Source organism: Charadrius vociferus, unplaced genomic scaffold, assembly GCF_000708025.1.
Source record: "Charadrius vociferus isolate BGI_N301 unplaced genomic scaffold, ASM70802v2 scaffold59, whole genome shotgun sequence".
Lineage (NCBI taxonomy): Eukaryota > Metazoa > Chordata > Aves > Charadriiformes > Charadriidae > Charadrius > Charadrius vociferus.
The window spans coordinates 6,858,251-6,882,842 of NW_009661371.1; the positions used below are offsets into that span (position 1 = coordinate 6,858,251).

Consider the following 24,592-nt stretch of genomic DNA (forward strand, 5'->3'; position numbering starts at 1 on the left):
GCACTGCTGTCATGTGTTGTATTCACATCATAAAGGCTTTGAATTACAAATTAAATTCCAGGATCTAAATAAATGTGTTTAAATATGTCTCCAGGGTATATTTTGCAGGAGTATAGATGAATGCAAAACTGGATAGATTAAAATTGGTTGTGTGGTTGGGCTTGGAGGGTTGTGGTTAATGGCGTGGACTCAGACTATGACTGAAAGTGCCATATCGCAGGAGCCTATACTGGTACCTATCCCTTTTACGATCTTTGTCAATGACCCACAAAGAGGTGACAGTGCATGCTCTCATGAAGTTTGCAGATGACACCAAGTTGAGGGGGATCAGATGATAGGCTCAATGGTAGAGCTGCCACCCAGAAGGACTAGGGCAGGCTGCAGGAACTGACCAGCAGGAACCTTATGAAGATCAACAAGGGCAAATTCAAAGCCCTTCACCTGCAAAGGAAGAGCAAGATAGGCCGGGCAGTGCCGGGTTGGGAAGCAGCTCTTTGGAGAAGGCCATGGGGCAGTGAGCTGGGCAGAAGCTGGCCGTGGGCCCTGACCACTACGGCAGCCAACAGTGTTTGGGCCTGTGTGAACAGAAGTGCGGCTGGTGGCTCAAGGGAATGGGTCATCCCTCTCTACTCGCCACTTGCTGGGTTACAGATGGATTCTACATCCAGCTGTGGGCCCCCAGTACAAGAAAGGTAATAATAACCTGGATGGACTTAAGCCTTGTGCCAAGATGCTTGGGAGCTGGAACACTTGCCCTGTGAGGAGATGCTGAGGGTCCGGGGTTTGCTCGATTGGAGAAGAGGTGGCTTCAGGGGGACCCAGCATCAGCCCCCAGTTCCTAAGGGGAGGGCAACAAGAAGAGGGAGCCAGGCTCTTCACAGTGGCGCTTGGTGAGAGAATGCAAGGCAACAGGCATAAGCTGAAGAAAGAGAGAATCAGACTGGATATAAGGAATAAGTTTTTCACAGTGTGGACAGCCAAGCTTTGGAGCAGGTTGTTCAGAGGACTGTGCTGTGCCATGTCCATCCTTGGAGGTTTTCAAGACCTGACTGGATAAAGACCTGAGCAGCCCTGGTCTGGCTTCGTATCTGACCCTGCTTTGAGCAGAAAGTTGAAGTGGAGACCTCGAGACCTCCTGAGGTCCCTTCCAACCCGAATTATGCAAGAATCAGTGGAATTTTGTCCGTATTTGGTAATCTGTAATGTGAATTTTCATAGATCGCATGCATTTCATGCTTTTTTATTTTTAAAATAACCATCAGGCATTGTCAGTGAATTTTATCTGTTTGCACAAGTTAAAGTCACTACAGCATAGTCGCCATAATGATGTTAACATAGGTAGGAAGCCCTAGCTCATTAACTTCACCTAATATGGAAACGGTGATATGCTTTCACAGAGTGTTGATTACTTCATCTGATTGATTCTTGTGTTTTCTACCATGGCTTCCTGCAGACTGCCAAGGCAAAAGCCACACCTTAGTCCTTACTTCAAAGTGTTCAAAGATAAAGAACAATGTTTTCTAAAAGATTTGAAGTCTGGGACCTGGGAACTGTGTTTGACAAATTTGTTTGGTGTACATAACACAACTGCCTGTGACAGGGAATTGGGAATTCTGTACTGAGGACAGAAGGTCTTTAATGGCTTTTTAAATGAATGAACTTTTCTGAGAATGAAGGGTTGCTTGCAAATTCTATTGCCTTTTGGCTCAGAGTACAAAGTGTGTACTCACCATTCCCACTCTAATTGGGTGGGACGTAAATAACACTGTGTAGGATGTTTTAAAAAACCCCAACCAAACAACAAAACAACTAAAACCCCTAAACTTTCATAAGGATCCAAACACTTTTCTCCCCAGGGTGAGCATGAGTGAATAAGAGAGGGTATGAACTACGGTAATTTCCTTATTGCACAATAGAAGCATATGCAAATAGTTGAGTGACTAATGAATGATACAAAGCTGGGTAAAAATGATACTGAAAATATCTGTAGTGCTTTAATTATGTTTACATATTCATCTGTAGCCATAATATTTATTCTGCAAACATGCAGTCTGACAAATAAGTTAAGCAAAACCATGTCACAGTGGCAAGTGCAAAGGTGAAATCCACTGTGGAATCATGAGATAAAAGGGTGTAACTAGTCTAAATTTTTATTTTAATATTTCTGCTATCTGTTGCTCTTTTTTATCACCTATGCTATATTTATGGCACACCTTAAGGTAGCTTTTCCATTACTATTATTTATATCAGTGTTTATGATAATATTTCTGTATCATAAATTCTGTAAATAGTAATTTTGTGTTAATACAGTTTATATAGAGTGAGGGAAATGCACAGTGAAATACACAGGTGTTCTTTATTTTCTTTTACTGTGGTGTGAAACAGTAGCACATAAACCTGCAACATTGACAATGGCACAGAATTATAACAGGGAGTCTAAATTGCCATTGTTTTTATTTACCTGCCTTGAAGAGAAAAGACTCCTTAAGAAATTAATTAAATGTGATATTGCACAACTCTAGCTGAAGCACTGAGCCTAATTCAGTGCTTTGACCTAAAAAGGTGATTCATATCTATCCTTGGAACTATCTAAAGCAGGAAGAAAAGAGTTAACTTTTTGGAGGGTAGGAATACTTGAGAAGCAGTTGAGATGGCAAGGAATGATTATGATGTGAACAATAACTTTTCCCAACAGTATTTTCAAGATAGTTTCAAAATTCTTTATACAACCCTCCTAGGCTGCTGTAATAATGTTTTCCTCTATAAAGTAAATTGTGTGGCCTTTATAATTTTAGGATATTACTATCATTGTTTGGTATTTTTGTCTTTGATTTCTAACCAGTGCAAAACCAGTATATGCTTACCGAGAACAGGTACTGGCTGTATTTCTCTTATATTCATATTTTAAAATTGTAGTTGTATTAGACACTAACAAAAATCAATGACGATGACCAACCAAGACTGACTGACTGGCCAACTAACAAAAGTGAAAAGTCTCTTTGCTACCACAAACCCTGAGAAGGAGAAACAAGCAAATGTTTTCTGTAGAATTTAATCTGCTATCAGTATTGCTCCCATAGGTACTCTTTATTGCCCACAGAGGCATATGAAGGACAGGATCATTCTCCACACTAGCATCGGTCTCCTCAAGGACCAAATATATTCTGCTACGTAAATGTTGCATCAGAAAACAGTTTTTTTAAAAAAGGGGGGGAGGAGGGAGAGGATGGAGGTCATCTGCTCAGTACAATTCCATTCCACCTGACAGACTGCAGAATATACAGAACAGAGATGGGAAATCAGGCTTTTGTTAGGGAATATAATGCTGGCTTGAAATATTTAAGATCTTCAGAGGTAACAGAGAATCAGCTTATGAAACCTGAAATTGTCTTCCATTTTGTTAGGATTTGCTTTACTCTCCTTTCTATCCTTTTGCTAACATAGTCATCAGACTTTTTTTTGCTAACCAAAAAGCAGACTTCTCAGATAAATGCTGAAAAGGGCATCTCTGTTCTGTAAGTTTACATTGGAATCATGGAAGTGCAGTGGAACAGGAATGAAAAATGAGAGCAGTTGCAAAGTGGGGTTTTTTGGGGTCGTTTGTGTTGGTTTTTTTTTTCTTGTGAAAATATGACTTTCTGGGACTAAGGTTCCTATTACAAGAAAACAGGAGTGGCAGAAAAAAAAAAAAATGGTTTGCACATATCCAGACCGTTCAACTCCCTAATATACTGTTGTTGCAAATGATACTGTATATCATCCATAGCCAGAGAAACAAAAAATGAGGAGAGATTCCACAGTGGCATCACAGGATTCTGCATCTCATTCAGGATATTTTCCTTCTTTATTTTCAACTGCACACTAAGTGAATCTTTTAAAGAACTATTTCACTTTCATCATTTCTGTACCCTTTATAGATGGAACTAATGAAGTAGGGTGACTTTACAGATCAAAATAAAGCAAGCTTATCAGAACTTGAGTGACCAAGAGTCTGGTGAGTGCTGTCAAGACACACAGCAGAAGTATGGCACAGACAAAACCTTGACTTATTCTTCTGCTTCCCCCTGTGTGCCGCTTGCGTGTGCCTGGGCAAGGAAGCAGTGATATGCATGGGTGAGATGGTACTTCCAGTCAACTTTATTTTTATTGATTCTTTGGGTGAAAAGAAGTTCCTGTGCCATTCTGAGATACAAGGCCACAAATGACAATTCTGTTGACCACAGCTAGCAACTTTTAAGAAGATCGTGAATAAAAAAAACCCCAGAAGATAAAGGTGTCTTTTGTTATGTATTCTGAATAATAGGTTGTTCTTGCACTAGAGCTAATGTTTGTGAGACTTCAGAAATTGCATAGTGCATTGTTCTAAATTTTTGATATAATGTTTTCTCATATTTTAACTGAATTTCCTATATGGTTTGTAGAGATATGCATCAAAACTTTCATCTGTGTTTATGTTTTAATTACAGGTGCTGTTCGTATGTGGGTCGAAGGGGAAATGGTCCCCAGGCTATATCTATTGGCAAGAACTGTGATAAATTTGGTATAGTTGTCCATGAGTTGGGTCATGTGATAGGTTTTTGGCATGAACATACACGACCAGACCGTGATGACCATGTCACCATCATTAGAGAAAACATCCAGCCTGGTGAGATATTCTGACAAGTATTTTTTTTGGGGGGGTGGGGGGAAAATGTTTGTTTATTTTTGGCTTTTCATTCATTTGCTCAACTCTCTTAAAACTGAACGCTTAGTAGCAGAAATGAGCATTTCTGCCTGCTATTACCCTTACACTGATCTCCAGCTGATTCACAAATGAAATACTGCAACTAAAATACAGTATTTCCTAAAGATCTGGCTGAATAGAAAGCCATTAGATAGTTCTGGTTAGAAGGAGAGAAATAGTAATCATGCTCAAAAACTTTGAAGGAAGCCACTGCTCTTGAAGTCCTTTAAAAGTCATGTTTCTGTGCTTGAAAAAAGGGCTTTTCTTTTGTAGTCTTTACTGAATGATAAGTAGAAACATGTCAATAGCTTTTTAGCTGCCCAAGAGGTTTAGACCTGGAAAGTAAGCTGAGGACTTTGAATCTGGGACAAAGATGGGCACTGTTCCCACAGTTTCCAAATTACTTTTTCCGTACAGAACTTGCAGCTTTAGCCAGTGGCCTTGGCGTTGTTGAGACAAAGCATCTGAGGAACCCGAGAACTTTAAATTGTGACTGTCATCTCTTTGTCAGTCTAGCTGTTGTGCCTACCCTTGTGTTGTGTGGGCAAGATATGGGAGGCAAATTTGCAATGTTGAAAAATATGAAACACTGATTTTGACTTATGGGAATTCTCTGCTTAAGAAGGGGTGAAATCAGAAATTGTCCAATTGGAATATTTGTCCGTTTCCATAAAAAAATGTTTTAAAACAAAATAGATTTGAGATGCAATAAATCTTTGCCACCTCAACTAGGATTTAGAAGATGACTGGCAGCTGATACACACTTCCACAAGTCTCTGAAGTCCTGAAAGGGCAGGTGCATCCAACGCTTCCTTCTGTTCTCTCTGTGTCGTTGACTTGTATAGATGTGCTCTTCCCCTGTGTTTTTTATGTGATGGGGAAAATCAGTCTGAGTGCCATCCTCAGCTTCCTATTCTCTCCTTTCAGTTGTGTCTCTAGTGTCTAGCTGAAACCACTTCTTGTGGTGTGGCATGAGCTCGAGGAACGCTAAATGGCATCAGGTAGTGATGACCGCCAAGACATTTGGGTTTTTTTTGTATTATGCGAATTATGTTGGTTAATAATGTTAATGCCAACTGCAGTTTTGTTGCAAGACACCAATGGGAATATGGATTGGAGTAAGGGGTGCTTTGCATCTCTTAATACACTGATTAGGTCAAAGAACTTCTGGTCTGGAATTATGAACTAAGTATAATTCTTTTGTTCCTCTTCTGCTTTCATTAAGTTGCAACATTCAAGTTGGCTCTTGAAAATGCGACTTTGTAGTGTTTGTATTACATGGGGGCTCAGGGAATAGCCTTTGCTGAAGTAAAAGTCTCTTTAATATCCCGTCTAATGAGTCTACAATGAGGGGGGTTCTTCGGGGGTCTTTGCTGTCAAAAAATGTCTTTCTGGAATTAAGAACTAAGACAGAAAATTTATGGATTCTACATGAAGCACAGCATACTCTGTGGGGCCTTTATGTGGGTTAGGTGAATAAGAACAGTCTTTCTAAATGCCAAATATAGGAATTTGATGTGTGTTTCAGAAGACATATTTGCCCCCTTGGTTATTAAAATCACACAGTTACTCCCAAATGGCTAAGATTTATGAATGTCAATGACTGATTAGGTTAGGGTCTCTGTTGTTTTTCTTTTCCTTTTTGGTTTTTATCTTCACAAAAGAAGATATTAAAGAAACTCTAATTATCAATCATTCATAGGTCAGGAATACAACTTCTTGAAGATGGAGCCTGGAGAGGTGAACTCCCTTGGGGAACCATACGACTTTGACAGTATTATGCACTATGCCAGGAACACCTTCTCAAGGTTGGAGTCTCAGGTTATACCTTTTGACTTTTAATTCTATTCCTCTCTGTGAATGCTAAGAACTATGCTTTTTTTAAGTATTCTGAAATCACTTAATATATCCCTTGCAATATAGTGTTCTTACAGCAGTCAAAGCACAGCTTGTTTGTTTTGAGTCAGAATAATTTAATTATACTTTTAAACACATTTCATTTCGGTTCAGTTTCAAAGCAGCCTTTTGATCTTGCTTCAGTTCTTTAGATTTTAAGACAAGATTATGTGGAAACATCATTTTATATAATGCTTTCTTTTTGTCTCCACAAAATTTTGAATTTAGAAAAAACAAATGAGTGAAATGGTTAGGAACTTTATGTGTAACGTGATCTGCTCTCTTAAAGAGAAATCTCCTTTGATGCATAATGTCTTGAGTAACTATGGATTATGTGAGTAGAACACATTATGGTATTGGGACATCTACCACACAAGCCACAGCCTTTGCTAAGGACTGCAGTCAACCATTTATAACAGAGACTGCAATCTCTTCTCTATTGTTTGTAGATTTGTACAGATTGTTACTGTCATCAAAACCATATAATAAAGAGTTCTGCTGGTTTTGCTCTGGCCTGTTGCAGGCTGATCCATTCCCAACTCCATAGTAACCCACGTGGGGCTCACTCTGAAACTCTGTGTGGATGTGGGGAGCTGTACAAGGAGCTGTTCCCATAGACGAGCCCTACCCTGGAGAATAAGTGAAGAAGGAGTCTTTCACCTGGTCTCCTGTTATATGTCATACCAAGTCGCAGTTCAGCTAATTACTCTCTAGAAATGCCAGAGTAATGTGAATTAAAAGAAACCTCAAAAAAAGGCCAACAAAAATGCTAATTTGAAAAGTTATGTGATTAGCTTTTTATTGGTTCAATTTGTGCATTTTAAGGCAAAAATACTAGACAACCTGAGACACTGAAATAAACCGAAGACCGTCAGAAACCTTGCCAGCCTTTGCCAATTTCTTAAGCTTGTTCTCAATATAAATGATGTTATTTAAAAAAAAATAAAAATATCCTACCAAAGATGTATTCAGCATGCATGTAATTCACCCCTGGAAAAGCATGGGAATGAGTCACATGAGGCAGATATTAGTCACATCGCTTAATGCAGTTACAGATACATTACCTTAAGTAGAAGATTAAAAGAACCTATATAAAATAGAGTAATTTAACAAGCTGGAACCCCCCAAACTCCTAGGGCAATGACAACATCAAGATAATTTGATTTGTGGTCCCTGATCTCACCATTTTCCAACTGGCAAAAAATGGTAGTGCCATGACTAGGCATGCCCTGCCCTAAGGTACAAGAAGTTGTTACTTCATACTGTTTAAAAACAACCAGCAAACCCTTGAGGTCATGTAGTGATTTGCACTGATTTATCTTGAAACCATGAGTCGAGCTCAATGTGACATACTGCCAGCTGTTTGTTATTAGACCTTCCTCACCCAGATAAGAAGTAGAAATCAAAACGTTATAAAGTTCTAGTCACACACAATGATGTTGTTCATGCTGTGTTAAAACTGTTACAGGTTGTTCCCTTATTAAGGTGATGCTAAGGCATTTAAGAGAGCATTGTTTTCACATTTTTCAAAATATGCATAGCATCAGTTTCAGGTTGTACTAAAAATCAGTGGAAAATAAAATAATAATTTATTAGATACAAACAATTTTTTGAAAGAACAATGTACCTTAGTTCTAGAAACTGCATAATGCCATAAGGAGTTTGTTTCACTGTTGAGATTAGGGTAGCATCCTGAAAAGATTCTTTTTCTTTCTTTTTCTCTTTTTCTCTTTTTTCTTTTTCCCTTTTTTCCCTTTTTCCTTTCTTTTTTCCCCTTTCTTTCTTTTTTCCCCTTTCTTTCTTTTTTCCCCTTTCTTTCTTTTTCCCCCTTTCTTTCTTTTTTCCCCTTTCTTTCTTTTTTCCCCTTTCTTTCTTTTTTCCCCTTTCTTTCTTTTTTCCCCTTTCTTTCTTTTTTCCCCTTTCTTTCTTTTTTCCCCTTTCTTTCTTTTTTCCCCTTTCTTTTTCAAAATTTGTATTGATGCCACAAGAAATCTTACTGGGAGAGCAATACTCAATAAAAGCCCTACAAGTATACAAGAGAGTATAAAAAATTTTAAGAACAAGAGAATACAGAAACATATAGATCTGTTAACTTCCATTCTATGGGATATGAGGGATTTTCAAATTCTGTAACATAATAATAGAACTTAATTTTGTACCTTCCTCTTTTAAAATTTGAGACTATCAAAGTATTTTGGATCATATTTAAAATTTGGGAAATTTTGAATAAAACTGCACATTTGGAGCAAGTGTGCTTTCTGTTACATCTAGTCATTCAGGATAAATGTTGTTAAAATCACATATGGTAAGTTGATGTATTTTATTGTAAAGCAAGCAGAGGCTGGCAAGTAAGTATGTTTCAAAAGCAGCTGTGGCTAAAGTAGAGTTAGAGATGTTATAACACCTGAAAGAAGAATGATTGGCAAGCGTGCCTGACACTCCTACACATGTAAGTCAGCCTTTCCTTAGAAATGTCATTAGAAATAGGAACTTTGTGATTAAGAATTTTGTGATAGGGCCTGATTTATGTGTTTCTATATAATTTTTATAATTAACTTTTTCAGTATAGTGAGAGCTTAACAGCAGTGCCTTTTTCCAGTCTAGTCTAAATAGTAGTAAGAGATTTCCCTCCTGTTGTCTAATAGAAATATAAAAGCTGATATGTTAATTGATGTACTGAAAGAAGATTATTTTTGATAACTTTGCATAAAGTTTGCCAACCTGAGGAATTTTTGACATGTTTTCTGTATTTAAAGTTCTGCGTTTTACCCTCTTAATTATGCCAAATGTAAATTCTAGATTTACAAAATAGTATTATACATCCATAAAACTCAGACAGTTTTATGACAGAATCCTGATAGGGTTTTTTGGGGTCTATTTTTATTTTTATTTTTTTTAGGGGCATGTTTCTGGATACCATTCTCCCTTCCCGTGATGATAATGGTATACGACCTGCCATTGGCCAGCGTACTCGTCTAAGTAAAGGAGATATTGCACAGGCAAGAAAGCTGTATAGATGTCCAGGTATTGCACCACAAACAAACAAAACCCACATGCTAGCAACTGTTTGACATGTTGTTCAAGAGGAATGATAAATTTTTTGAGTCAGCTGCACAGTAGTCTGTTTCCATGTTGGCAACTGACATAGGCAGTTCAAGAATTGAATCATAAAAGAAACCTTATAGGTAAGGTCTCTGGAATGCAAAGTACTTAAGGACAGATAAACTGTATGAAACAACACCTAATGTCATGACATTTCAGTCTGTATTTTCCTTATCTGTTCAATGACTAGAAAAAAAAGATGATGTTTAATATCACTTCTCGTTTACATAGTGAATGGAATCTGCTTTTTATTTGAATTCAGAGTGCAGAAGGAGCAAATTAAATTATTGCAATCACCCCTGAACATTACATTTTTTGAAAATTTGACAATTAGCGGGTCAGGACAACTAAGTTGTAAACTCTTTTATGGATGAATTGGTTAGATGTTATTACAAACTAAACAGTTGTAACAGTTGCATTTAGTATTTGAATATCTTCTGCCTAATGCTAGCATCCTATAATTTCAATGCATATTAATGTTTTATCTCAAAATAGCGTTGGGGTAGAGAGTTGCTGTCTGTCCCAGAGGCATGAGTAGCAAGTCTGGAGTAACCCAGAGTCAATCCTGTGGTTGCTGTCTAAATGCTGGCAAAGCAGTGGAAATCTCAAAGCAAAAGGTTTTACTTTCCTTGCTGTAGTTATAGCTGAGATCAGTTGTAACCTTTGGTGTAAACTGAAGCAGTTCAGAAGTGACATCTCTCAGCCAGAATTTGCCAGCAAGGTCCTTGTGGGAGGCTAGACATACCAGCTCTGGGCCACATAGGTTTTACAGCCCTCCTGCTCTCCTCGTGGGAATTAATGAAGTCTCAGTAACTGCTTCAAGTCAGATATATGGCTACTTTTTACAACCTGATCAATACAGAAGGACTAAAAAGAGGGATCAGGACTGAAGTGATGGAGCTGCTTCAGATTTGTATCAGCAGCACTGGGATCTACTGAAGATCTGGGGGATCTGATGTGCATTTAATGTACACTGTACAGCTGAAAAAAGCTTTTCCTTTGTGCTGTAAGTACATTGAGTCATAATCCTATATATACTGAGAACATGCACAGCGTTTCTGGGCCTGCCAGAGGAGAAACCACTTCAACATATTTTCTTTAACAACTGTTCCTTGTGGAATAATTTTTCTTCTTTCCTTTTGGTACAGCAAGTGTATAATAGCATTCTTCTTGGCAGCGTTATTTCTAATAAGTGTATACAGAGAGCACTGATTTCATAAACACGGAGAATATGTATATATTTTGATAAAAGACAAATTTTGGAGACAGAAATAGACAATCGAATCAACACCACTGTGAAAGTAGCTAGTATTTTATCATCACATTGACTTAAGAAAGAAAAAAAATAATCTAAAAAAATTACAACCTAGGCTGCTAAGTGTGTATATAATACCCTAACATGTACTTTCAGATCACTGAAAAAAGCGCGATGTGCTTTTTGAGCTGGTGTTCAAATAGTTGTTCAAGAAAATATCCTTTTCATGTAATTAATGAAAATGTGTAATGATGAGTTATCGTTTCTTTCAATGTCTTGAAAGTCTTGTTGAAAGTTAGTTTCACAGTATTGTAAAACCATGGCTGTTCAGTAGTAGTGTGTGCTGTCGAGGTAGGTTATTTTTTGCAGCGCTGGTAAACACACTTCAGAGGAATAATAAAAATGAACGGTGGTTGTGGGATCATGCTCCTTTTCTGGCCCTTTGTTTCGGCAAACTTTTGGATAAAAAACGTTGGTTTTCTAGCCTTACTTAGACGAGCCAGTTTGTAAAAGAAAGTAAGTTTTAAGAGAGAAAAAGGCAGAAAGTTTTGCTACAAATTTTAGATAGCATACTATTTAACACGCTATTTTTTTCAGTTAATATTTTTGATAGAAGCAGCATGACTGAATAAAACAACACAAGCTTAAATATCCAATAAAGATAGCAACTTTCTGAAAGTTGCACGGTCCTTGTGATCTAATAAATTTTTCAGCTAATAGTGAGACTGAAAATTCAGACATGAAAATTTTGGTTTTATGAAAAGAATCATGTGATCGTCGTAGAATATGGCAATAAAATCCCTGACACTGTTGTTTTTGGAGGTTTGCTGTATTTCCTGTTTCAGACAAAAGATGTTAATCGTGATGTCTGCTTATGATAAAACAGCAGTGAATATTTCAAACGTTAATAACATCTGCATTGTTTCATGTGTTTGTTTGTGTTGCCTTAAATGTAATGCAATGAAAATACAGAAAACAGTGCCTTAAATCAGTGTTTTCCAGAGATACACGCTGCTTTGATAAAGGATTTTGCAGTATTGTCCATGTTTTCTTTGGAGTCCTCATTATTCCTGCTAAGAGTTTCTGGTCCAAGAAGCTTGGTGCATTTTCTGGGGCCTGTGAACATGAAGCTGAGCTCGGGGCCGCTGGAGAATCCAGCTGTTCCTCACAACAGTGAGGCAGCTGAACCTCCCAGGTTGTTTTAGCTAGTCGGGATATTCAGGGTCATTCTTCAGGAAAGGGCTTAGTGACCAAGAAACAGTTTTGAGCTTGGTGAAACCAAGGCATGAGATTTGATAACCTGTCTTTCATCAGCTGAGTAAGTGCCAGCACTCAACCGCCTAGCAACAGTAATTTTGGTTTGTTTTTAACTTTTTCTTAGGATTTTTGTCAAATGAAAACTTAATTGCTGATAGGGATCTGTTACATTTTAATACTGAGTTACATTGTTACATGATAGAATAAGGAGAAAGTAAGCAACTAAGTTGAGGGTCCTTCCTCTGCCAATCTTATTTTGAACTTGGAGTGTCCTCACATTTGAGAACAGATTTTAAACTTCAAGGCTGGATGTATTACAATGGTTTTCAGACTGTCTAACAGAGTAATAGAATATGGGGTTTTTTGGTGTACCTACTAAAATTTCAACACAGGTTTACCTTTATAGTTCTATATAGAAATTGTAGTTGATTTAAAATGTATATGTAATTTTATAGGAGCAAGAGAATAGGAAAGGGAGATGATGGAGAAGGATACCGTTAGGCAGAAAAAGAGGACAAAATAAGTGGGTAGAGTGGGGTTGAAGAACGGATGGGAAAGGAGGCTCAGACTGGCAGGAGAAGGCTGTTCAGAGGAAGAGACAGTGGATGGAAAAAGTTCAGCAAATTTACAAATTGCCAGGGTCTGTGGCAGCAGGTGAAGGATACCTAGCCTGGCCCATTTTTGTGCTGTCGTCGCTGTTCCTGAGGCTTAATTTGTTCCCATCTCTATGAGATTAAAAAGGAGTGTTCAAGTTCAAAAGTCAGCCTTTATTCACTACATAAGGAGGATTAAGGTTTTCAGATTAAGACTGTTTCCCTATAACTATAAAGGGGAATCAAGTCAACGGTAAGACACTGAGTTGTACTAAACTGATTTGAGTTTTTGGTTTAACAAGTACATTGTCAGCACCAGATATTTTTGGGACTCTGTGGCAGCTATATAGGCCGTATACGTAGAGATGTACAGACTTGGGTCTAAGTAAAAAGTATTAAAGGTCTTTATTCTCTTTGTAAAAGGGTAAGCTTAAATTAACCGTATATGGCAGTATGTATTTGCTAGTGCTAGGGACAACGGAATGAGTATTGGATCCCTAAATGTCTTGGAGGATCTGGGCTTTGTCATTTGCAGATTTCACTATAATCCTTAATGGACAGTGACTGTGTGCGTAGGCCAGCCCAGAGAGGTGTTATACACAGGCTGTGTAATTAAACATTGCCACAGAGTTCACTGGTAGAAATTGCTTTATATAAGTATATAATCTACCTGCTGCCTGCACTCATTGCTAATCTTTACAAAGAGAAGCAAAAATAATTTCCCTTTCCTTACCACAGAGAGGCTTATGAGAAGCCTAACCTGCTCATGTTGTAAAACAGACAGGAGATTGTGGTTTTGGTTGGAGTGTTAGTGTAGGGAGAGCTAAGTGGCATTTCTGCAAAGGGTCCAGCCTAGTAAAATCGATATAAGGCATGACATTTGAGAGGGGAAAAAAGCACCACAGAAAATGTTGGCAATGTTAATGATTAAGAATGGAATAAAAAAGTACAAATGCTTTATAAAGCAGATGTCTATAAGACTGAAGTTGTAATTAATTTCTTCTGACATGAAATATACTAAGATTAGTTTTTAGGAAATTTAAATAAGTGGCCCTTACCACTCATTTTCCTTCTACATTTCTTTCCCAAAGTGGACTCCATTAATAATGGACCATCGCATGGTAGAACATTTATAATATACCATTTTATAAGCCTAATCACAAATACTGTAGTTGCCACAGTCCAATTACAGAGAAAACTTTTACATTCTCTAGTGACAGAAAGTTAACTGTTTCAATTACCACTGACCCATTGTGGTGCAATGTGCTTTTAAACAAGTAATGTCCAAATATCACCCCGTCTACAGCAGCTCGGGAAGCCAGCCTGGAACTCAGATCCCATAGATAATTAATTGAACTATTGGTTTGTATAAGCTCTTCTTGTTATAGTTCCTTTGAGTAAGCAGGGAATTTTAAATTAAATCATAAATGTGGTGAAACATGTAAAGCCCAAACATATTTCATAAATTCTAATTGTGTTAATTCTTAGAAGTTACCCAATTACAATTTTTCTTATGCTTCCCTTAAATTCAGAGAATTTATGAAAGTTTTGATTTGATAGAGAGCTCCTAGGTGTTTAATATGGATATAAGTTAAATTGTTATATTAACTAGCTTTATTCTATAATTCCTAGAAAAAGAAAGTGTCCCACGGCACCTTTTGACAATTAAAATCCATGGTTTTAAGGCCGTATACAACTTCTGTATATGGAGATGGAATGTTATTAATATTCTGGAGAAAATAATCATGCACTCTGTATAAGAGAGAAAAATTCTGAAATGTTTACAAAAATGTAAAGCCATTATGCTTAAATCATTGATGTGTGTTTGCTTTTATAATGGTGTAATTTAGGGACTTTAATAGAGTAAGGGCTAGTTATGCCAGGGCCATTCTCCTCTCTCTAATTGCAGGGCTGCATTTGAACTGATATCTCATTTGTCGCGCATACTTGATGGCATTTTTTTTGCTTACATACTTCACATGGTGTGAGTGTGTGCATTGCAGGACTTCAAAATCAATATTTGTGAGTCAAAGTTACAGTTAATTGAAAAAAATGCAATGTGAGCAGAGAAGATGGGACAAACAGTGTTCCCCATCTCTCACGGTGTCGTCTTCTCAACGCTTCCTTAGTAACTGCAGTGTTGGTGAAATAGTTATAGCTAGAGCAAACAGAAGATGTGCTAAAGCTTGAAATATGGTTGTATGCCTTGTGATAGTACGCTGATGCAGCGTAGTCTCAACAGAGCTGTGCATGGAGGGAAGAACAAGAGAGGGCTCTAAAGGTGGTGAGCAGAATACTTGGATCCTCACAGATCTCCTGAGTCCTGCATGCACCTGCTGCGCAGGGTATCTCCTCTTTGGGCTCTGCTTTCCTCTACTCCGGTACAAGACTATGATTTTACTCTTGGCCTTCTCTTAAGTGCTATATGTATGCGTTGTGAGCTACGATACAGTTCACTAGCGCTGGGGAATCTAGTACAGTACTCTGCAGTTTATTTAAGTTTGCATTCATCACTGTGTTAAAAATAAATTGTGGTTAACTTTGAGGGTGTCAGAGCCCTGGAACAGGCTGCCCAGAGAGGCTGTGGAGTCTCCTTCTCTGGAGGTATTCAAAATCTGCCTGGATGCAGTCCTGTCCAACCTGCTGTAGGTGAACCTGCTGTGGCAGGGGGGTTGGACTAGATGATCTCCAGAGGTCCCTTCCAACCCTGACCATTCTGTGATTAACTATGGATATAGCCTTTTCACTGAAAAGGCTTTGTACAGAAAGAATTATTTAGCACGGAATACCCTTTTTTGTATGTGTCATTTGCTGTGGCTGCCTGCATTTTTTTTTAAATTAAAACCACATTTTTAAAATGAGGGGAGTAAAAGAATTTTTTTGTTTCTGTTTCATTCCTAAAAGACACAGTGACGGTGACTTTAGCCATTAAATTTTTGGGGGCTGCACCAATCTTTCTTTTCTCTCCCCATCACAATAACCATTTCAGTGGCAGAGAGTATATTTGATGCCTTGAATGTAGCTTATGCCTGATATTACAGTGTAGTTGTCAGATTACATCTTAGACGCATTTTAACAAGACAGCCTGTACAGCTGTGTTGTCTGTCCCTGTCATAAACAATCTCTTCCTTTGTCCCCTTTTATTTAAAGATTTTCCAGATCATTTATAATTCATTGAGATTTTGATGATACAGTAGTTCACCTGCTGGCAGTGGTAGCACTGTAATTTGAAAGCACTGCAGAACTGATTACACTGTCAGTCATGGGATAATATTCTCAAATTCACATCTCCCGTATCACACCTGCAAAATTGGTGGGTGAAACAACTTGAATAAGGTCAAAAAAGATGACTGACTGAGGTGTGACGCCCTACCCGAATCAGTTTTAATGGTGGAGAATGGCAGGAGCTTCCAATGCTGTATTTTAGTGTGAAGAATTATTAATCAGTCCACCAGCAGCTAGTAGCATGATTGACAGGTGAGATATGGGTGCTAAAAGCTTCAATAATAAAGAATATAAAAGCCTTTGGTATTTTAGGCCTTTCCATTTGCTTTGCTCTATTAATCACATGTCTACAAATCACTGTTATAAGAGATTTTGTTGAATATATGACTTAGTTTTTTATACCAATATAAATGACTAAGTTCAGGTCAGATCACTCTCTCGTAGAATCATAGAATAGTTTGGATTGGAAGTGACTCTCATGTGGGCAAAGTACTAAATTAAATGAAACCACTGATGAAATTCCAATGTGGTGCCAATCATGCCATGCCAGCTTTTGTTTTAGTTTTGTTTTAGTTCTTAAAGGATGTGTCTAAGGGTGTGGCTAACAACTGTACTTTGGTGAAAAAAAGAATGTGTATAATTTTGCAGTTGATTGACAGCAATGACATTTTTAAGACTGCTGTAATTTTCGTTATGTCAGCAGACAGCACACAAGTGAAATAGTTCATGGAATAAAAACATCCTGTGTAAAATGGAATGAATGTCAGACTGGCTTAAAATCATTGTTTTGAATAAATCATAAAATAACTAGTCTGTTTTACATTCTGCATCTGCAGTGAGTTAAATATATTGTGAGTAGATATCGGAAAGATGCATTTTTCCTTGTTAAGTGCATTCAATTTTATATTTTTACTCTATTTTGTTTCTTTCAGCCTGTGGAGAAACACTGCAGGAATCTACAGGCAACTTTTCTTCTCCAGGATTTCCAAATGGTTATCCTTCCTACACACACTGCATATGGAGAATCTCTGTGACCCCAGGGGAGAAGGTACTTTAACATTTCATCGGCAAAACACAGATACTATTTTCAAAATAAAATGTTGCATTTCCTTAGCTTTTCATTTAAGTTTAAAGCTTTCATAATAATTGAAAACAACGGTATGCCATAAAAATGAGACCGTGAGCTAACTACGTGCTATTGACTTGACTTTGGTCTGTGGCATTAGAACCGCATCACCTATTTGGTGGCTGTCCATGGCGAATGAAGGCATGGTGTCAATCTGCTATGTTTTCATCGTGAAAACCCTTCAAAACTGGCTTCCAGTTCACTTGGTGGTTCAGTGTAAAGGTGGAAGAGGTAGTTCAGACTCCTGCATGGTCTCTTCTCCATCATGGGCCTGGGCGAGCTGGCTGAGCTGTGTGGGGCTGACAGCTGGGCTTGGCCTAAGAAAGCTCTTAGTATGTTGAATGACGTGTTTCTAAAATGAAATGCTACTAACGTGCGGTGAAGAAAGTGTCATTGTAGGTGTTCCCTGGTATCGGTTCTAGTGCATACAGTTTTACTTTCTGGGCATCAATTTTAGAGGAAAAAGGCTGGGGCGGGGAGGAATTGGCCTGGTGAGAGCAGTTCGGGGCGAGAAGCTTGCCATCCTAGGGAAAGCAAAACCTGTTCTACTTGTGTACGCTTTCAAAATGTGCTAGCTGAATCTTGTTTTAAATTATTGGCTCAAATGTTAGCCTGTCTCAAAATAAATAAGGATAGAGGGAGCAATGGGAAGTTTCAGCTGGGACAAAATATGCAGGACAAAAAAAATGGATGTAAGTTTCTTTACAAGAAGCAGTGGCCGGTATTAAGCAAATGCAGCCTAAAGACTGAAATATAGAACCTCAGCCCCAGCCTCAGTACTGGAGAGTCCAAAGAGGAAAATGCAGTTATTTCAGTCCACTTTGTCAGTGGTATCTCCCCCCCCATATTGGGCACAGTTTTCTCCTGATTGGATTACTTTATTCCATGTTTCTTTCAGGTCAGGGTCCTGGTAGACATTAAGAACACAAGTTCTTGATGTGCTAATAGATCCTGAGGAGCTATAAGAGCATTTGCCACTGTGGGGGATGAAAGCAAAAAAAGTCATTTGGAAAGCGTTCGCCCTCCTCTGGGCAAGAGCCAGAGACAGGATGAAAAATAAACACGCTCTGTGCTGGGAGGGCGTGGGTGGCTCTGCAGGTTGGCAGGGAAAAACAAATGAAAACAGATGAATAGGAGAAGGTTTGTGCAAAAGATGCAAATTAATCTAGATAGGTGATTTCATGTCGCCACTGTTTGTGTTGCTTCTTAGACACTGCTGTGATAACAACAAAAATGGTTTAGGTTTCTTTTCTATTCCTCAGTTAAAAATTTAAAATATTCTAGCGTTCATCTAAAATTATTATTGGCTTTTGAAAACAATGTCAGTGTATGAGTTAGAAAATGGTCGTGCTTAAGTATTCATAGCATACTCCAACTCTGTGCAAGCCTATCTGTGGAGGTTAGTGTAGTTGTAATACATTTGTGATACCATTATGTCTTAAGTTTGTAACCACCACTGCAGCTGTATTATGCTGGACAAAAGCTTAATGGGGGAAAACCCCTGTCTTGAAGTGAGCAATGTAAGAAGACCGACTCCCTTCCCATCTTACCCCCTGCTTCAAAAGGGGGAAAAAAACAAAAAGAATTTTCTAATTCAAATTTGACATGACAAGTTGTATCTGTAGAGCACTGTTCTGACCTCCAGCTCTCATAGTCTCCATATAGTCCAGCAAGAACAAAGTAAATGATAGTTGTGCTAATGTCAAAAAGTTTGTTTTGTCAGGGCTGTTCCCATAGGATATTGTCTGTTTTGAGATAAAGGTCCCTATTTGGAGCAAGTACTTGGATATGAATAGCAGAAATGGGGTCTAAATCTTAACTAATGCATATATCACAGTACCTTGGGCACACATTATGCTTGATCCCAAATTTTCTCAGTAAATGATGATAACATATTCATGTTATGAGGGGAAAATAAACATATATTTAAATTTTGTTTCTTTGTTTGCTGCTTTGACCCTGATAGCTCTCAGGAATGTTGTGTGGAGGTTAGAGTATGTATAAGTACATCACATCATGTTCTGAAATGTCAGGGAGCACTTTAGTCACCTAAAAATAAACTGAAAAAGCATCAGTCCAGATTGTCTAACTCTTGTCTCTTATTTATTGAGATTTAACATTGTGCTGTTTTAGCATAGTTTAGAGGACTTCTATTCTATCGGTACTGCTTTCTGCAAGTACAGACACTTCTGAATCTTTGATGGCAGGAAATACAATGAAGGACGGGATTGCAGTGATACACACTAGCTGCAGTATTCCTTTTATTGTCAGGCAGCATAAATTGCCACCCCAATGTAAAATATATGCGTCCCTATTACTAAAACAAGGCAGTTCTTTTACCTTTTACTTTCTCTCAAGATTTAAGACTATATGGTAAACAGCTGTATGCAATATATCTATACACAGAAAAATCTCTGGGGGCGTATGGTGTTTGTAATACTGTTATGCCCTCTGCCAGGTCGAATCCCGCCTTCTGGTGTGTAGAAATTTTGTTGGCATAGGGAGTTGCAACTGTGCAAGTGTTGAGGTTTTTTTTTTTTTTTAATCTGCCTTTTTGAATAGGTTACATTACTTTCCAATTTTCCTTAATATTTTACATGAATGATAAACTAGGATACGGGGGAAAATACCATCTGCAGAAAACTTAGTTAGTACTACCTGGTGTTTGCTATGTATTTTGTGTTTTCTTATCCCAGGCCGTAGGAGGTATGATATATTCTCTCTGCAGTAGCACAATTGAATCTGCTGTGTAATCAATAATTCCTTAACTGTGCTGACAAATACCCATTGATTGTTTTTCCTGTGAAGACTTTCAGCCATTCTGTCCCCTTCAACAAGCTCTGCCTTGTCTGTACTTCTATTTCATACTTTGCAGAATTGCAAATAAGAATCTTAAATATATTTATACTTGTTTCGTTCCCGACCAGAAATCATGCTGTAACTGATTGGGGGTTCTGCGTATGTACAGCTAATGAATTCTGGTCAATGTTAAGGAATTGCTGCATCATCAAATACCTTGGCATGTCACAGTGAGAAAAGGCTGTAAAGGTTATTTCGTATAGTTTCAAAGGACGGGGCCATTGAGGAGGCTTATTAAATTTTAATGGTTTCCATTTAGATAGCAGCACTTTGAGACAATGACACGATCGCACCTAAGTAAACTCATTCTTTTCCCACCTCTATCCTGGCAACTAAGATTTGCAAAAACACAAATTTCCAAAGAGAAACCGGAGAAATCTGATATTTCAGCTGTGTCATGGAAAATGAAAAACTTGTGGCTAGACTGGTTAGAGACCTCCAGGCTCCACACAGCTGAGCCAGTGGAGGAGGTATAGGATGTGGCTTCCATAACTTGCTTCCAACAGAGCTGGCTGGGTTAGCTTAAGCAGCTGTGGAAGGTAGCCTGACCTTCCCTAACCCAGCCTAACCCAGCTGTCTGCATCTCATCTGGGTAGAGAAAAAGGTTCCCCCTTGTGAGCCCCTCTGCCTGCACAGCTGGGGTGAAGTGGGCATGGGTGGAAAAGGAGAAGATGACTGTTGAGGGCAGTAGGGTTTTCAAGTATTATGGCTAGATACAAACAGAGATACCTACCTATGCTCTGAGAAACTTGGGGGGGAAAAAAAAAAAGGTAAGAGTTTAGAAGGAATCTGAACTGCAAAGTGATTGAGATGAAGGGAAGAACAAAAATTTTGCAGTTGGTGAGGCCTCTTTATTTGAAGGACAGGCTGAAGAAGAAACAGTCTGCAAAGGACTGACAGAATTGCTGTCTGAATGAAAGAATATATAGGACCTCTCTGCCATCCTCAGAGGCAGATTCAAATAGTACTTGGAAATGTAATAGAAAACTGAAGCAGAGGAGAGCACATGAATGATTGTATTTTTAGCCAGATCTGCATGTTTCTCATGGAGAATAACATGGTAAGTAGGTGGTTTGGGAATTCTGATAATATCTGTGCATTTATTTCTTCAGTACATGTCCCTGAAGGAGTGCCTGAATAGCAACTGCAAAATGCCCTGTGGGTTAGACATCTGGGAAAGGGTGCAAATAAGCTAGAAGAAGTTTGAGAGATGTAGCAGTAGGCAAAAGCAAAGACGTGAGTTGTGAGGTTCCCTTTCCATGGAAGGGATGGCACAGTAAGTCTGTGTCCAGGAAAAAAGACAGGGAAGTTGAAACAGGAGGTGCTGCAGTTAGACTAAAAGAAGCATGAAAGCATGTGGATGGACACGATCACAGTAACCTAGTGAATGCCAGCTGAGAGGATCAACTAATGCTGTGATGCATGCCATTTTTAGGTAAACAGTGCAGTAGTCTGGAAACTAAGCAGCATGGCATTGAAGGATTTCTGACAATTTTCTCAGTAACGCTTCTTATTTTGCAAAATTAAAAAAAAAAATTCATACAAATTCTCCACCAAGGCCCTGATGAAAAACTGGCAAGGGGGAAGTGAGAGCAATCTGAAGAGAGATGTAGCTCAATAGTTGGGCTGAAGATAGAGGTTGTTAAGTAGAAAACTGGATTGTAGTGCTTGCTCTGCTGAGACTGTGTCCAAAGCATTTGCTGTGCTTACCTGAATCTTTCCAGTTGTCCATCTGCTGTTGAAATTTGTTCTACTTAACCTGACTAGCCATATCTGAAATGGGAAAGGAGTCTTAAAGTCTAGCTCACAGAACTTGCAGAGATATAGCAGATCTAGAATCAAATCTTGAATGTCTCAAAGTTGGAAGTTCAAATCCTTGGAGTTCAACAGTGGACTGTTTGGATGATTTGCTTACTGGCTTCACCAAAAAAAACTCCTCCCAAAAGACACAAGCAACACCCCTCTCCCCTCAATTCCCTACTTGCTCTAGCTTTAAAAGTACTGATTTGATGTATTTTCTATACAAAAACTCTTCATTGTTCTAATTCAATGAATGATTAACTGGGTGAGCATTTTATTATCTTCTTAAATTCCATGCTTATGACAACATCCTCTGTCTACATAATACAAGATATTAATTTAAACTGTTTTGTTTCATTAAGACTTAATTTGCTTTGTTTTTCAAAGTCCAGGGAAAGGGTATCTATACTGAAAAATAGTTCAAAATATTAGAATAACTATTACTGCAAAGTTTTCAGTATAAGGAACATGTTTTCCTTAAATATATTAATTTCTACTGTAATTTCTGTTGCAACAAAGAGAAGAGACTGCACGGCTATTGTGTCTGATTGCACATTCGTCCAGTTTCATCTCTGAGCTCAGGAAGGAAGCCTACAATATAATTTTATGACTATTGATTGTTATAGGTCAGATGATTCAGAGTGCCAATGGTAGCCTCAACATGAGTTAATATTATCTAAATATATTTCCAAAGTATCAAACTAACATTGAAGCAGACATTCCTGGCATATAGATCTGAGACTAAATTATTGCCTTCCTTTATGGCCCTAAAAATGACAGAAGGAAGGGGCCAAAAGGGAGAGGGCAGGCTATATTTGTTGCATCTGCTACACTAAATATGTACCAAAGCTGCTTGCAGGGTGTTCCCATGGAGAACACACTGCTAGAGGCAGACTGCTGTTTAAGCAACACTTTTGCAGGTTTTGTGGATGCAGTAGCAGCTTGTGGATATAAATGTTTGGCCATACTCAACCATCAGAACAAGTATTCATTTATTCAGTGCTGTCCTGATGGTCCCTGGCACGCTTTGTGTCCCATACCTTCATCCCACAAGGCTGTGGCTGCCAACAGAATGTGCCTCACTGTACCGGACTTCTGGCTGTTGGGCTTTATGTGTAGCCTTACAGATGTTTTCTGTTTCCCATGCCATCATGGTAGTAAAGGTGAAAGCTGAATAGAATCACCTGTGAGCTTGGTCTTCCACCTGATCAGCAGTGTCAGCACGAGGTGATAGGGGAAGATACAGCTTTTAAGGTTAAGTCAGAAATTTTCCCACTCTCCACTGAAAACAAAAAATATTTTCGAGAATGTAATTGCTCATATGGATGTACTTAGTTATTTTTTGTGGAACGTAAGTGAAAGCTAAACTCCTGCTAGCCTAATGTTAAGACACATAGTGTTTTGCTATGAAAGATTATGTCCATTTTCCATTCTTTGGATAAGAGCCTTACTGTGACTCTCTACCACCTCCACACTCAAACCGCCCAGCGTTATATTATCTTTAAATTAGTTTTTATCTTCTTAAAGTAGTATTTTGTCATCTTAAAATGAAACGGTCTGAATAATTTCTGCCTTTTTGGTTTAATATTGTACTGTGGTGTGGTTAGAGAGACACATGGTGTCTTCAGAGGAGATGGAAGTAAACCATCCCGTCTGACTGTCTGGGCCCATTGTTCCAGTTATGGTGTTATATTGCCTCCTTGCAGCTGGACCAAGGGTAAATTCCTCTCCTTTCAACTGACACTCACAGCTGCTTCATAGGCTGCCATGGAGATATATTTTTGCAGTGTGAGGTATTTGCTACTGTGCAGCAATTCATGTTTGCTATATAATAGGAGGTTTCGATTGTGAAATCCTAGGATCAAAGCTAAAAATAAAACCACTTCTATGCTCATATGTGAATAAAGAAGATTTTTAGTTAGGTTGAAATATTTATTAATCTACACTGAGGAGCTGATTTGGAAGAATATGAATTCTTTTTCCAAAACCACCTAAATCCAATGAAACGTTATGAATTGGAAATGATTTTATAATAAAAAATGTGAAGGATTTTTAATCTTCTTGTTTGGTCCTGAAATTGCAGGACATGATGCTAAGACTGTCCCAGTCAGTCAGGGTCCAAACTGTAGCTATTGTGTTATCCTGTGATCCAGGATGAATCCTACTACTGTGTTAAAAGTATAAGTTTATGGCAGTTTAGGATTAGTATTTCTAAACCAAAGTGGGATAACATAATGGTCTAGGGTAGTCCTGATATTATGTGTTGAAAATATGCCTATTTTCAGATGTGCTCAGCAAAATTGGGAGTCGAAGTTCAAAAGTTCCAGAAATGTACAGAACTCAGATTTCAATATAAAAAGCTTTATTACAGTTTCATTAAGAGTCATTAAGGGATTGTGTAACATTTGTTTTAGTGATATTACTTTCAGCATTACTGTCCGCCATTGTCAATATTTAACTTTTCTGAAAGTAAATTATCTTGTCAAAACAATAGTAGAAGGAAATGCAAACCAAAATAAAACCACGATTACTTTTTTTTTACAGCTGTCAGTGCTGATTATAGTCAGAATGGAAGAGGAATTGGCAGGAGAATTATCAAAACAACATACTTAAAATTATATTAGCACATTATTTTACCTTAGCATTCTCAATGCTTTTTCTCAGTGAAAAGCTGCCTGTAAGCAATTAAATGTGAATAGTCTGTCTTGAATTTGCACAGATGTGTAAGATTAAATAGAAAACTTTTAATGTTCTGA

The 24,592-nt window shown here is 38.2% G+C and overlaps 1 protein-coding gene across 1 annotated transcript in view; it reads left to right on the forward strand.

Moving 5' to 3' along the window:
- The window catches only part of TLL1 (tolloid-like 1), a 139,334-nt gene that overhangs the window by 76,980 nt on the left and 37,762 nt on the right, over positions 1-24,592 (forward strand). The window contains exons 6-9 of the mRNA XM_009893731.1: positions 4,467-4,645; positions 6,426-6,531; positions 9,519-9,643; positions 16,984-17,099. Coding sequence (XP_009892033.1) covers positions 4,467-4,645; positions 6,426-6,531; positions 9,519-9,643; positions 16,984-17,099 — 526 coding nt within the window. The remainder of the gene's footprint in view (positions 1-4,466; positions 4,646-6,425; positions 6,532-9,518; positions 9,644-16,983; positions 17,100-24,592) is intronic.